The 14,287-nt window shown below is 39.3% G+C and overlaps 2 protein-coding genes across 11 annotated transcripts in view; one reads left to right on the top strand and one right to left on the bottom strand.

Annotated features, from left to right (window-relative positions):
• The window catches only part of FGGY (FGGY carbohydrate kinase domain containing), a 279,434-nt gene that overhangs the window by 264,391 nt on the left and 756 nt on the right, over positions 1 to 14,287 (bottom strand). The gene's annotated exons all lie outside the window — the stretch shown is intronic.
• Positions 6,543 to 13,832, top strand: LOC111932999 (CARD- and ANK-domain containing inflammasome adapter protein-like). Its single transcript, XM_023932345.2, has one exon. The coding sequence runs from the start codon at positions 10,915 to 10,917 to the stop codon at positions 13,177 to 13,179; it is 2,265 nt and encodes a 754-aa protein (XP_023788113.2). The 5' UTR covers positions 6,543 to 10,914; the 3' UTR covers positions 13,180 to 13,832.

Raw genomic sequence — 14,287 nt, 5'->3', positions numbered from 1 at the left:
CTCAGCTTTGATATGTACAAGCATTTTTTCTACCTTGGTGCCAACCTGAGCAGCTATCCTTTTCTTTTCCACTCCCTCCTTTGTGCTGGTAGTACTTTTGGGAGTATTTTACCTTGCATTGCTCCTTTTATTCTGTTACCCAGAGAGTTCTACAAACTCCTGAAATGACAGGGAGCAACAAGGGAGGTGGAACACAAATGCAGGTACAGGAAATGAGGATGGCATCTCCTGAAAGAAATACTCACAGCAATATCCAGACTGCCACAGATTGAGCCAGAACTCCTAAATTGATTCTTCTCAATGGAACTTACAATACAAAAATGCCTAGACAGATTTTGCACCAGTTTTACTAACTTAATTTGAATTCACACTTTTGGTTAAACAAGCTCAGCTTCCCATATGGACAAACCCATAAAACACAGTTTGACTTTCCCAGGGAACATTTTTCATGCAGCCATTAACTTGAACGAGAACTGTGAGACATTACTGTACCTGCTTATGAAACTGTTTTTGTTAGATGACTAACTTTATGCATATATGTTTAAAATTATTTAAGAGGGCAGTGAGGTTATTATTCCAAGTCTTATAAATGGAATTTCTTGCACATGTTCCTGATATTGGCTTCCATGCCTGTTTTGAATTTACTTACAAAGTACACTACCACACCCAAAATTAATTTCAAGCTATTTCCTTGGCCCCCTCCGTTTGCTGCATTATCATCCTCACGTGCAGAAACTGCTCCTGTGTTTTTCACTGCACAGGAAATGCCAGGCTGGCAACATGAGAAAGGCTTGGATTTTAACTAAATGTTAACGGTTATTGCTGTGACTTGAATGTGGCAACGATAAAAAGCTCTCACATTTAGGATCTACAACTCCTGCTTGCTACTGGCAAAAGCAAGTTAAGGTTCCAAACAAACTCTAAAGGTAACTGTGACAACATAGGGACAAAAGCAACAAAGTAATGACCTGAGGGAAGGAAAAATCTTCTAAAGTTACTCTCTTTTTCTGTTACAAACAGGCCAATTCTCAAAGCTGTTGGAAAGGAGGAACACCAGGAGCTCAGGGCCGCCTAATTTTCTATTGCCTTTCTAATGGTACTTTCTCCTGGAATTTAGTTCTACGTGTTTTGACACTTTCAAAACCCTATCTAAAAAAGAAAAGCTCCCATTATCCCCTTTTTAACACATTTCCCATCCCGGCACAGGAGCACAGCCCCAGCAATCCAGGAAAGCACTGCCAACAATCTCACCCCTTCCTGCCTCTCCAGGAGAGTGTCACTCCTCTGCTGGCAGTCGTGATCTAAGGCAATTAAGAAGAAATAAAATTCCTTGTCTTTACAACTGGACAGAAACAGGAACAATCAAGACTTCGCCATTAACATACAATAATAAACCCAGATTCCTCCGTGTTTCTGGGGTTCAGGTGATACCACACCAGCCAGGAGCACTGAAACTCAAATTAATGAATTTGAGTTTTAATTCCAGCTACAGCGGTACATGAGGCGCTCCTTTATAGTTGCACACACAGTTTTCCATAACTGCTGACTGAGATCTGCAGGGTAGAAATAACGAGCTTAATTCTCCTTTTCCCAGGCAGGACAGGTCTTGGCTTAAAAAAACAAAGCTGAAAAGCCCCAAACCAAACATCTATGTCTTGATCTAAATCCTCTCTCTGGATCTTCAAAATTATACTGACTTCACAGAGATCTTCTCTCTGATTTAAATGACTCCATGCGTCTATGAGTTCAAAAAGAAAAGTTTTATAAGTACAGGTTCAAATCAGGCTCTCCATCTAGTAAAAATTACCACTTTTGCCTTACAACTAAAAATGATCATTAAATGATGATACTCAAAAAATCTATGAAAGACTCTTCAAATTCACAGAAGAGTCAGAATAAATGCAGAGCTCTCGATTACTGAGAATTTTTAATGGCTTTTTATTTCTTTTGTGCACATCCATCAATATTTCATACACCAAAGCCTGTCCCATATAAACAATGATATATTAAAATGTATTTTGATGTATTTATCAAACTAGATTAAACTATGTTTAAACACTGCTGGTTCTAGATCTAAAACTGGAGTATTAAGATTCACCACATTACAAAAATCCTAAAATCCTTCAAGTCCATTTGCCTAATATATACTTGCCATGCCTGACATTACAAGCCTCATCCTAATCTGGAATTTAGCTATTATTTGATACTTTATATTCTAGGATTCCTTCCTTAAGTCCAAAGCTTTAATTTAAGCCAGCTGTTCCACAATAACTCAACATGTGTGGGATTTTCTCACTAGATGAAAATGATAAGCAGGATTTTTTTTTATTTTAAAAGTTACATTATGCCCATTGAGAGACGGCTAATTTTAAATAAAGGCAAAGAAATTGTCACAGTTCGTTCAGCCAAGTAATGTGAAAATGATCCTGTGCAACACAGCTGGGTTTGTTACTGGTATTGTGTTGGCCATGTTACGGGCTAATGTACAAAGTTACCTTGGCTTTTTTAGCTTCCCATTTTCACTGACCTATGCACTTTGTTTCATGCTGATAATTAATACATAATTATTAATATAACAATATAATATTCTAAATGGGCATTATTTATTCAAATTACAGCATACACTGAAGACTTCGTGCTCATAAGGGAAGGTGTCAAAGTGAACATCTGGTGTACTACTAAAACACAGACAGTTTTTGCACTGAAATATATTGTTTTTCAATACCATTTTCATCACAAGAAAATAGCAAATGGGCTCTAGAAAAAAACAAGCACTGTCATACCAGAGGCAATGGCAGGTAAAGGGTTAAAATCAACACAGGATTTGAGAGTAACAGAACATTTTCCTGCAAACTCCTTCTATGGTGTGATCCAGGGGAAGGTCCAACTCAAGTGCTGGATGTTCATACAGGATTTCCTATGACTAATGCTGTCAGCATTCAAGACTTTTGATTTAAAATGTGGGTGTTACACACAGATAGGAAATTTACCATTTACAATTTCATATTTGAAAATGAATGGAAATTACTCTGATTTTCAGATTCATTTGCTGTATGTGGAATGATAGCATAAAATAAGGAAGTCACTAAGTGGCATATGCTGGGATTGCCTGCCAAGCTTTTACACAAGTCTTTTATATTTAGATGGGATTCACAGGAAGCTTGTACAGGAAGGCCTTCCTTACTTTTCAAAAGCTTTGCTGGATGGAAATAATGCCAGTGAGTAAAAGAGGGAAAGGGGGAACAAACCATCATCCTGGTGGTTTTGGTGTCAATTCAAGCAAAATTGGAAGTCACATCTACATGACATTGATGCAACCTGTTGTAAAATAAACTAACAAAACCAAGCCTAGGGAGCACAAAAGATGGTTTTGATTTGAAAGACACAAAAACAAAGTAATACAGAAACCAAACCAAACTGGAAAATGCTAACTTGAGATGTAATCTCTTGCAATTAAGTTCAGTTTGCCAATATTTCTAGCAAACCTGCCATGGCCATATATACTCTCCAGCAGACTTGCTCTGAATTCTATTGCAAGCTCTGGCTGCTTCAGATAATGTTTAAATAGAGATATTTTATTAAATTAAACATGAAGTCACTAAAAGCACTTGAGCTGTCATTACAATACCCTTTCTATTCACTTCTTAATGTCACATTTATCCCACTTTAACGATGCAATATTAACTTTTAATTGAAACTGAGATTTCCTTGTGTCTTGTGACACATTGGAAAAAGAAGGTCGAGTCCAGCTATTAAAAATCACTATTCTTTCCTTAATCTGGGTCTTCTAAAATCCCTAGTGGGCATATTACTGTTCTATTATTGAGCCAAGGAATTTGCTTCATTGGGAACCATAAGAGATATAAATAAATCTCCAGGTAAATTACAATGTGTATAGATGCCTGTTCAGCATCTTCTATGTCACCTCACAGGAGTCCCACAAATCTCAGAGAACTCAATTTAAACCTCAGAGTCCTGTAAACCCAGAACTCTTATTTAGACAAGGAGAGGGGAAAAAAATTTTTGAAAAGCACAGACCAAAAAAACTTTTACAACATTCTCAAACAGTGAATGCTTCAACTGCACATAAAGGAAACTGAATTGACAAATGAGTGAGTTGAGGTTGGAGGGACAGTGTGGAAGACACTCAAAGAGACTCAATAAGGTAGCAATATTCAAAAGATGAAAAGGAAAGTAGTGCAGGGACAATGGAAGACATCAAAAGCTTTAGGAAGGATGCCTGAAGAGATGCAGCTCTTGTAAAGACTGCTGGTGGAGGTGTGCAGTTCTCTCCAGCTGGACATCAGAACCAAACATTCAAGTAATGGAAGCTATTATTTATTAAATAAAAGGATGCTGAAATAATGAGTCAAACTTGTGCTTTGTCCACAGAGCAGCTGTGGCATAGGTACCAACTCTGTGTGCTGTAAGGAAAGGCATTCATAGGGAAAAGAAAATCCATGCTGATGTGTTTGCATTAGTCCTGTGACCAAAACTAGGGTGGGGGTTTTTTTCTGAAAGTCTCTTAATGCAGCAAATAATTCTCTGCTCCCAGCGCTGACTACAGGAGTAAGGAATAAAAGACTTAGTTCCAGGCATGGGAATAGAGAAGTCTGAAATGAAAGCTCCAGTTCAGATGGGACTGCATATGATCTGCACAGCGATGGAAACTGAGGGGGCAGCCAGGTCATGCCTTTCCCTTGCTGCATGAATCACTCTTTGAATGGAAATTTGAGTAGGAAGACATAATGGCTTGGGAACAAAGGGAGCTGCTGGAATATCACAGGTGCAGCCCAACGCAGAAGGGTGTTTTGGGACATGCCAAGGAAAGCAAACACCATGAATCTGGAGGAGTTGTCAGTACTTTGTGATTTAGGGAGCTCTCCAAATCAACAAGGGTGTTTCTCATGGAGTCAGACAGACGGGAGGACAGCTGAGGTCCTGCCCCAGTGCTCCAATCAATCAGGTCCTCAGTGCTAGAACCTGATTCAGAATTCAGAGAAAGACAGGAGTTGCTAATGTCCTACTGATGTTTCTGGGAGTCAAACTCACACTCCTGTGAGGCACCTCTCTGAGTTGGATGTGTAACCATATCCTCTGCTGAACTGGAGCTGAGCTGAGGTGCAGGAATCCAAACTCTGACATACAAGAAGACGCTTTCTGGAGGAACCAAAATAGTCAGTTAAAGGTGGAGCATTCAGAGGACAGGGGAAACTGCCAGGACTGGGAAGGGGAGATAACATAAAAGAATCAGCTCTATATCCCTCTGAATGAGAAATACTGTGAGACTGAGCAAAAGATACCAAATTACAGAACTAAGAACAGACTAAAACATTAATAAGAAATAAACAATTACATGCCTGTGATTTTCTGCTACAGCAGGAAAGTCAAATTTCATTTTGATGTATAACAAACATAAACTGAATGCAACTAAAAATCCAAGATTATTTTAACCAGCTGATCAGGTGGGAGTAAAACTAAATGATAATAAAGGCAAATGGAATAAATAAATGAACAAGCAGTTGCTTCCATATATTTTTTTCCCAGAAGAAGGAAGGAAAAGAATACCAATATTTTAAAAAATGTAGTTACAACCTAGCCCCTTGACCAATTTCAATTGTCTTAAGACTAGGAAAGTGCTATAGAGAGATTCAGATAGGACAGTGAAGATGTACTGGTGATAGATTTTTACGATCACTGAGAACAAAATGCTGTTTTTTACTGGTGTAAATTCAGAACAGTTTTCACTAAGTCCTCTACCTCTACAAAGCAAATTTGGCCAAAAGGCTTCTGTGGGAGATGCAGTGACAGCACCACACCCTCCTGGGAGAAATGCTGGGGCTGTGAGGAAGATCCTCACTGTCTTCACCAGTTACAGAGCTTCTATAATTTTTTCTATAATTATTCTAATATTTTCTTTTGTAAGATTTCACTGACAAAGTGCATGTTCCTGACTCAAAACCACAAGGGTTTGTTTGTTTTATAATGCAAAAAAATCTGCCCATTTTGGAGGAAACTCCCCTCCCTCTCTCCATTTGGTTTTGCTGATCCTTGAAGCTGCCTCAACATTTAGTAACTCAATAATTTTACATCATTTACATTTTATCCTAATGATAGGAGGGCTTGTGTTTTGCCATAGCTGTTTCCTGTTAGCCTTGCTCTGAAAGGATACATTTAAAGCTCTAAAATTATATATAAGTTAAATGATACTGGTACAGCTTTCAACCAGTTAGCTTCCAGGTTTAGTCAACAGATTGACATACCGTTAGTTCTTAAATTTAAATTAAGCTTGTAAGAGTAAATATGTCCACAGAACAAATATGTACAGAAACAAATGACCAGTAATTCTCATCAGTTAGACACAGAAATTGTATTTTTTTTTTAACTTTGCATTATGAAAGTTGCGGTAGCTAAATACATCATTCATCATATCAGAACATTTTTTCTGTTTCTTTCAAACCAACTTTTATTTTATTTATTATGTTCTGAAACAAGAATGTTTTTTTTCTTTACTTCTGTGAAGCTGAACTTGCAACTTTTTTTTTCTTTTAACCTCCACCATGTAGTTTTTTAGAAAACAACCTGGGAATTAATGCCATTAAGAACTTTGGAAAAATACTTTAAATCTAATTATTCAAAACCTGAATGGCACAAAAAATGGCTCCTAAGTAGTTTGGTCACTCTTCTTAAATTCACTTATGAATGGAAAACAAACCTAATCCTCACTTTGGCTGAGTTATGTATTTGTTAAACCTCATTCCTAGAGCTGGATGCAGCCAGCCTGCTCTGCTGGCATTTGCAGCCATGAGTGGCACTTTGCAGATGTGCATTGTCCACTCAGCCCAGCTTGGGAACTTCATGGAAGTGCTCATTAATCTTTGGGAAAGAGAACAGTTTGCATTGCATGGGTGCAGCGCTTAGCGTGACCTTCATTTGTTTATGCCTGAGGAAACAGCCCTACAGTGCTGAGATAAGACTGTGGCTTGTTTTGGAAATAGAATAAAATACCTGGAGTATTATACCAGCTGTCACATTATCAGTATTTTGAAAGCATCCAGGAGCAGTGGGCAAATGTGGGAAGCTGTGGCTTCAGCAGATCTCTCTTTCAAGCACTGTGCCTGCCACAGGCTGTGCAGGGGTGGCTGTGTGCTACCAAGAGGTGTGCGGGATGAGATGGGATGGGATGGGAGCCTGAGTCAGGCACAGAACACTGTCACACTGCCCAAATCAGCTTTCCCCACCTTAGCAGCCCCCACTCATGCCCCTGACCCCTGTTCTGCCTGCACCTCTGGGGATAGCACTTCCTCAGGGAACACCTCCCATCTAAACAGCAGCCAGGAAGGCCCCGAGCCTGCTCTCCATAGAAATGTGACCAACACAAACTCATCACTCAGCATCAAAGCTCCCCTTTGGATTTCCCTCATTTACTGCAGCTCATCTTTAGGCAAAACCAAGCACTGCACTTTGCCTCTTGCAGGCATCCCGACTGCTCAGCCCTCCCAATGTTCTAACGAGTGAAACTCACTGTAATCACCACCATGAACTATTCCAGCACTGCTGTTTCTCAATCCAGCTCTGCCTAAATATAGTTCCACCAGATTTCTGGTTATCCAAAACAGAGCTCTATTCATGAGCCGTGTTTATTAAGGAAAATGTCTTGATTACCCAGAGATATTTCTGCACCCCTCACGATGTTTAGATAATGATGTTGGCTGTATTATCTCTTCCAGGCTGGTTATTCACAGCGTTCCCAAGAGCCAGCTCAGAAAGAGCCTCGGTGGAGGAATGGTGACCTCTGCAGGTGCCTCAGTCCTGCAGCCACATCCCCTCACAGGCACTTTCCACCGCACTCAAGGTGTACTTTGGGTCGCTTTCATCTTCGAGAAATTAAAATAGAGAAAATTAAATGTATATTTGATGATGACATGGCAATATAAAATCAGCTAGAGAACACGGGCATGCCTTAATTTAAGAAATAAATGTTCATCGCTGAGAAGTCAGAAAACAATACTTCAAAGGACAAAAACTTCAAAGCACTCTATAACTTCAAAGCACTGCACCAACAGTAATAAACACTAAGGACGTGTCTGTGAGGTAGAAAAAAAAATTTCCTTTTTTAATGCTTGTGTAAACAGGGAACAGGGATTAAGGGATTTGCCCAAGGACACAAGTTAAGAGCAAAACTGAGATTGCATGTCAGGAATAACTGACTCAAGTGTCCCAGCTATAGCCAGATTTAAACAGTTCCCTGCACAGACACTTATTCAGCAGGGGCCAAAATCGATGTCTTTCCTATCAAGGGAAATCCTGCCCTTCAAATCTACAAATTTAGTAAAGCTCACAATTTTCTTTTTAAAATAACGTAATAAATAGCCCTTTAAAATAACCTAAAAATCCTGTCCTTGGATTCATGGAGCTAAAGAAGCCAGCAGAAATAAAAGTGGTCTGTGAAATACCTTTTGCTCCTCTGACAACAACTAAATACAGAAGATAACAAAGAAGCCCTTCCAAGATTTGCCTCTTCCTTCTCTCCAAATTACTTGTTTTCATAGATCTCCAGGAATATTAAATACCGACAATTTTTTTTTTAATGCAGAGTTTACTGATGATCTGACACATTTGTGGTCTCATGCAGTTAATTAAAAGAGGTGTTGAGCCTTAATATTTTTCCCTTCTCTAAAACATTTACATGTCAAATAAAGTGTGTTAGTATGTGAAAAAGATATAAACAAAAAAGCACTCTTCAAATAGCCAATTATGAATCTCTTAGTGAAGTTGTTGTTTGAACAAATGTTTAATTATAAAAGTGGTTAAAATAATAATTAAAAAATAAAGGCTTTTAAAGCATAATTTCTTAAAACAAATCTATATAAAAAGCATCCAAAATTTTCTTGCCAAATATGATTCTTGTTTTAAGACAGAATTTCTTCATAAGTCACATATTTAAAATGAGAAATTTTTTTTAAGAAATATGCATAATTATATTTTGAGGACTGCGATTTACATCTCATAACACATCATTTGCTGCTTGCTACTTTCCAAAATAAAGTGAAGTGGCTCTGAAAGAGATGCTGACTGCAAATATTGTCCAAATGTTCCTCCTCAAGGCCAGGGAGGAGAACTGCACCCTTCCATCTCTACTAGGACCTGCTTACTAGGGAAATTCCTGTATTCCCTAATTCCTGTATTAGGGAATTCCTAATTCACTGGGAAATTAATAATGCCATACTAATGGAATCTTAAAAAATACCATCATTTCTTTTTTTATTCCTTTCAGGAGTTCAAAAAATTCTTGTGCCATCTATAGTAGCTCTGCTCAGCACTCAGGTAACATTTTTCACTGCCAGAGCTCAGAACTTTCCTGCGAAGGTGATCAAGGACTGTTATCTCTCTTTCGGATGGGAAGAATAACAATGACAACATAAAGATCCCACTTCCCCAAAGGACTCATTTACTCAAGGCACAGAGATCTTCAGGACTTCATTAAGTCAAATCTGAAGACTAAATAATTTGCAGCTTACAGGCTGAGTCAGGGGCAGATTTGGGAACACCACTCAGTCCACATTAAACCATGGTCTTCCATGCTATGAGTTAACAATCATTAACTAAATGACAAAGGTTTTGCTATTCTTGGTGTAGTGCCCTTCTTTGCATTTCAGAGGAATTACTGGGCTCTTAAATTGGCTGTCAAATTCGCTGACTTGGTAACTGGCTGGCTTTCAAAATATATATTAAAAGTCTTGCCTTTCCCAGCTATTTCTTCAATAAAACTTTTTTTTTAATAGAATAAATTTTGCGACCTTACTTATAAAGTTAAAGTCAACAGTGAAAAATTAAAAATCTTATCAGTCACCTTGTACATACTATTAAAGAAAATACATGCAAAGGGAGCAGGACCCAGCAGAAAGGGCACTGAACTAAGAAACTCATGGCAAAATTTCCCATTTGCTTAAATAAGGTCAAGCTTTCAGCTTTTCAGCTCATTTTACCTCCTGCTTTTCCCAAACTCTGTAATCTCAATTTCTTTCTCAATTGGTTTCAAAATGTGTGGATAATTACTATTTTATTTCCTTCTCCTCTATAGGGAATTTAAATACCAATAAGTTAAATTAATTACAGCTAGATCCCAAGGTCCTACATCCATATGGAAGACTACACAAATTCTAAGCTCTAATTATACTTTAAATGTTGCACTCTGAATCACACGCCTTGATTCACCTCATGTAAAAGAATTAACTTCCAGACAGACTCTGGGTTAGAGCAGGAATGACAAGCTAAATGGCCTTAAATATACCCCTGACTGGAATTGTAGCTCATATTAGAAAGGCTGGATCACTTTTTATAACCAGCTGCTTATACAGTTTATTTTTATCTCGGTCTTTATGCTTTTATTTCATTGCATTATAGGGTTTTCACCTGCATAGCTGGCAGTGTACACTCTTTCATTTCAGATCATACAGGGTGTGTGATCATGGCAACAGTAACTATGAATTTTCTTTTGTCATGTTTAATTGACTGGTCATTTAGGAACCAGCTTGGCCAGAGGAACAGAGAAACTCGACTAACAGCTACCTTCTATTCAAATACCAGATTCACAAAACCATTCTAAAAATCCCTAATTAAGCATTAAAAATCTGGAAGAAGGCTTTCAAGTGAAATATCTTTACATATCATAGACTTTTGTTTTGTTATTAAGCTGTATTTGTTGCTAAGGAAGAACAGAGAAGATCAAAGGACTCCTAACAGCTAGAAACTTAAAGGTGAGGGAGTTTTGATTTCTTTAAAGATTTATCACTGATCTACAATTGTTGTTGGTTCATAGTTCTATGAAAAGACTGAAATTATGTGAGCCTGCTTTGCTATTTCCTATTTACTGTCAAACAATACCTCAATTTACTTTTTTTGATTAGCAACATGGTCATGCATTCAAGCAGCCTGTTTACAAATCCATACGCAATTGAAGTCATAAGGACTAAAAAAGAAGAACTTGTACAAGGCATAAATGACCCAGACCAGCTCCTGCACTGGCTGATTGAAAATGGTATTTTCACTCCAGAAAAAAAGCTAGTCCTGAGTTTCTACAGGACACGAACAGCAAAGAACTCTCGAGTTTTAGACATGCTAATTTCTCAAGGTGAACGAGCCTGCAGGCTCTTTTTTTATCCATGTTTAAAGCAAGTGGAGCCAAAACTTTACAGTGAGATAAGAAAATATGTCAGTGAAGTAAATGAAAGCATTGGAGATGCCAGAAGACGGTTGGTTGGGTATTTACTTGAAAAAGATAAAGTTTGGTTTGCAAACAGCAGTGAACAGCACCAGGGCAAAAATGACAGACCTGGGGGAGAAAAGTACAGAGAGATTATTAAGAAGAAAGGAAAAGTAACTCCACTTTCAAGGGCAACAAAGCCTAGAAAAGATCCTGCTGCTGTCCACATCTTTGCTGCAGTTGCTAAAGGCTTCCTTCCAGAGTTAGAGAAAACACTGAAGGATAGTGATCTCAATGTGCTCAACCATTCCAATGAAACACTTCTGCATGTTGCAGCTGCTCGTGGCCATCTATCCATCATGGAGTATTTGCTCAGCAAAGGTGCAAGGACAGGAGTGAAGGATGGGAAAGGGAGAACAGCCCTGCACAGGGCTGCTGAGAAAGGCCATGGAGGTGCAGTCCAGGTGCTTCTCCGGGGTGGTGCTTCCATGCACACTCTGGATATGGAAGGCAAGACACCACTTCACTGGGCTGCAGAGAATAACCACAGCCACATATTGAAGATGTTCCTGAAAGAAGAGGCAATGAACTGCAGGAATCAGCACAACTTTTTACACATGGCAGCTCTTAGAGATGAGAGCACCCTGGCCAAAATGCTTTTAGAGGCTGGTGCCTCCACTGAAGGAAAGGATGAGAGAGGACAGAGTGCTCTCAGTTATGCTGTTTCTCAGGGATCTGAAAACACTGCAAAAGTGCTTCTAGAAGCTGGAGCCACTGTTGATTCCAGCATGGTTGAAAGAGCCTTTAACAGCAAACACCCATCCATCTTCGAAATAATACTGGAATATTCTAAAGATCTGCCTGCTGACATCATGGAGTCAGCTCTTTTTAGAGCTGTACAGAAGAATCTGCACAGTGTTGTAGCAGCTTTGATTGACAGAGGCACAGATATCAATGCCCACAACAAAATGCATTTCACTCCTTTGCTGCTGGCCTGTGAAATGGGCAAAGCAGAGTCAGCAGAAGTTCTGATAGAAAAAGGAGCAAACTTTGGACTAAGGACTCCTGCTGCAGACACAGCTTTGCACTTGGCAGTGCAGGCTGGGGCTGCTTCCATCGCAGGTCTGCTCCTGAGCAAGGGGATGGACACAAACCTCAGGAACCGAGCCGAGGAAACCCCGCTCCATGTTGCTGCGCTCCAGAATAACGGAGCACTCGTTGGTCTTTTAGTCAATGCTGGGGCCAGGATTAATGCTGTCACTAAAGACTTTGTTACTCCCCTGCACATGGCAAGTCAGAGAGGTCACACTGATGTTGCCCGACAGCTGCTGCACCACAAAGCTCATGTTAATGCTCAGGACAAGCAGGCAAAGTCCCCTTTACACCTGGCTGCTGAGCAGGGACACAAAACACTGGCAGAGATGCTCCTGAAGGCCCGAGCTGATCCCAACACACAGGACAAGGAGAAGAAGACTCCCCTGCATGCTGCAGCTCTGAGAGGACACCTCAGCATCGTGGAAGTGCTGTTGGCTAACAAAGGGAGAGCTGGAGCTAAGGACATGGATGGATGCACCCCACTGCACTATGCCACCATGAAAGGAAACACAGACATCGTAAAAGCTCTCCTGGCCTCCAGGAAAAATAAAAATATTGATGACAGAAATGTTTGGAGGAAGACAGCTCTGCATATTGCAGCAGAGTATGGACATGGAGAGCTGATAAATCTTCTCCTGAGCCATGGGGCTGCCATCAATGCCTCAGACAGCAGCAGGGACACTGCCCTGCACTGTGCCTGCAGGGCTGGGCACCTCAGTGCTGTCAGTGCCCTCCTCAACTGGGCACAAGTGGAAAAAGCAAATTTACTTGCTGTGAACAGCCTCAGAAAGACTCCACTGCAAGTAGCAGGATTTAGTAAGACAGAAAACCAGGTTCAAATTTTAGCTCTGTTGAAAAAGAAAATGTTAATAAAATGAAGATGTAAAGAAAACCCTTTACATTTAAGTGCAGAATTCTCTTTAATGTAATTTGGATAGTCACAATGTGGAATATGATTGAGAATTATGCTTTAGCTGGCAGAATTAAGTTAGCAAAGGTGATCTTGGAAAAAAAAGGATCTTAAAGACACTATTCAACTTTAAAGTATTGATTAGTCTTCTGCTTCTCTTATGATTCACATACTTGGGACCTGTTTAAAATGCTTTAGCCATAAACACATTGTGTTTAACCTCTTCTAGTATAAATCAAGACAAATATAGAAAACATATTTTCATGTATCTGTGAATATTAGCCAGTATGGATAGCTTAGTTAGACATTGTTTGGCAAAATCACAAGTGAAAAAACACAACCTATTATAAATAGGAAGACGTCTGTATTTCCTCAAGGTATTCCTGAGACTGCAACAATTATTAACAATTCTTTTTCTTTCTATCTTTTGTCATACCATGGTTAAATTTTGCATTTTTAAGTAGAGAGAACAAAAACCATCGCATTTACCATTTATTAATTTCACTTTCATTCCAGCACCAAGATAAAATATGTAGAATAAAAAGTTTGCAACAGTTTCTTGGTTCAAAATATTTGTATTGAGACAACAACACAAATATAAACAGAAACACTTTGAGTCAACAGAAAGTTCTCTGGGATTACTTCCTATATAATGATAATCAACCCTTACACTTCCCTTCAGATTACCACAAACACCTCTTGAGAAACGAAACACGGATTTAAGAATGCATGAGACTAAAACGGATTTTTTGTTATCAATAAAACACTTTAACTTGACCCTTGCAATGTCCTGGTTAAGGAACAGACATGACCACGAATTTCAAAGACACGGGCACACAGGCTCAGAGAATCACAGGACCATTTAGGATGGGAAAGACCTCCAAGATCATCAAGTCCAACCTGTGACCAATCACCACCTTGTCAACCAGAGCACTGAATACCACCTCCAGGGATGGGGATTCCACCACCAACCTGGGCAGCATGTTCTAATGTTTAATCACCTCTTTTTAGAAAAACTTTTTCCTAATATCCCATCTAAACCTCCCCTGGTGCAACCTGAGGCTGTCCTCTTGTTC

This window comes from Cyanistes caeruleus, chromosome 9 (assembly GCF_971803275.1).
Source record: "Cyanistes caeruleus chromosome 9, bCyaCae1.hap1.1, whole genome shotgun sequence".
Taxonomy (NCBI): domain Eukaryota; kingdom Metazoa; phylum Chordata; class Aves; order Passeriformes; family Paridae; genus Cyanistes; species Cyanistes caeruleus.
This window is presented reverse-complemented; position numbering and strand designations above follow the sequence as displayed.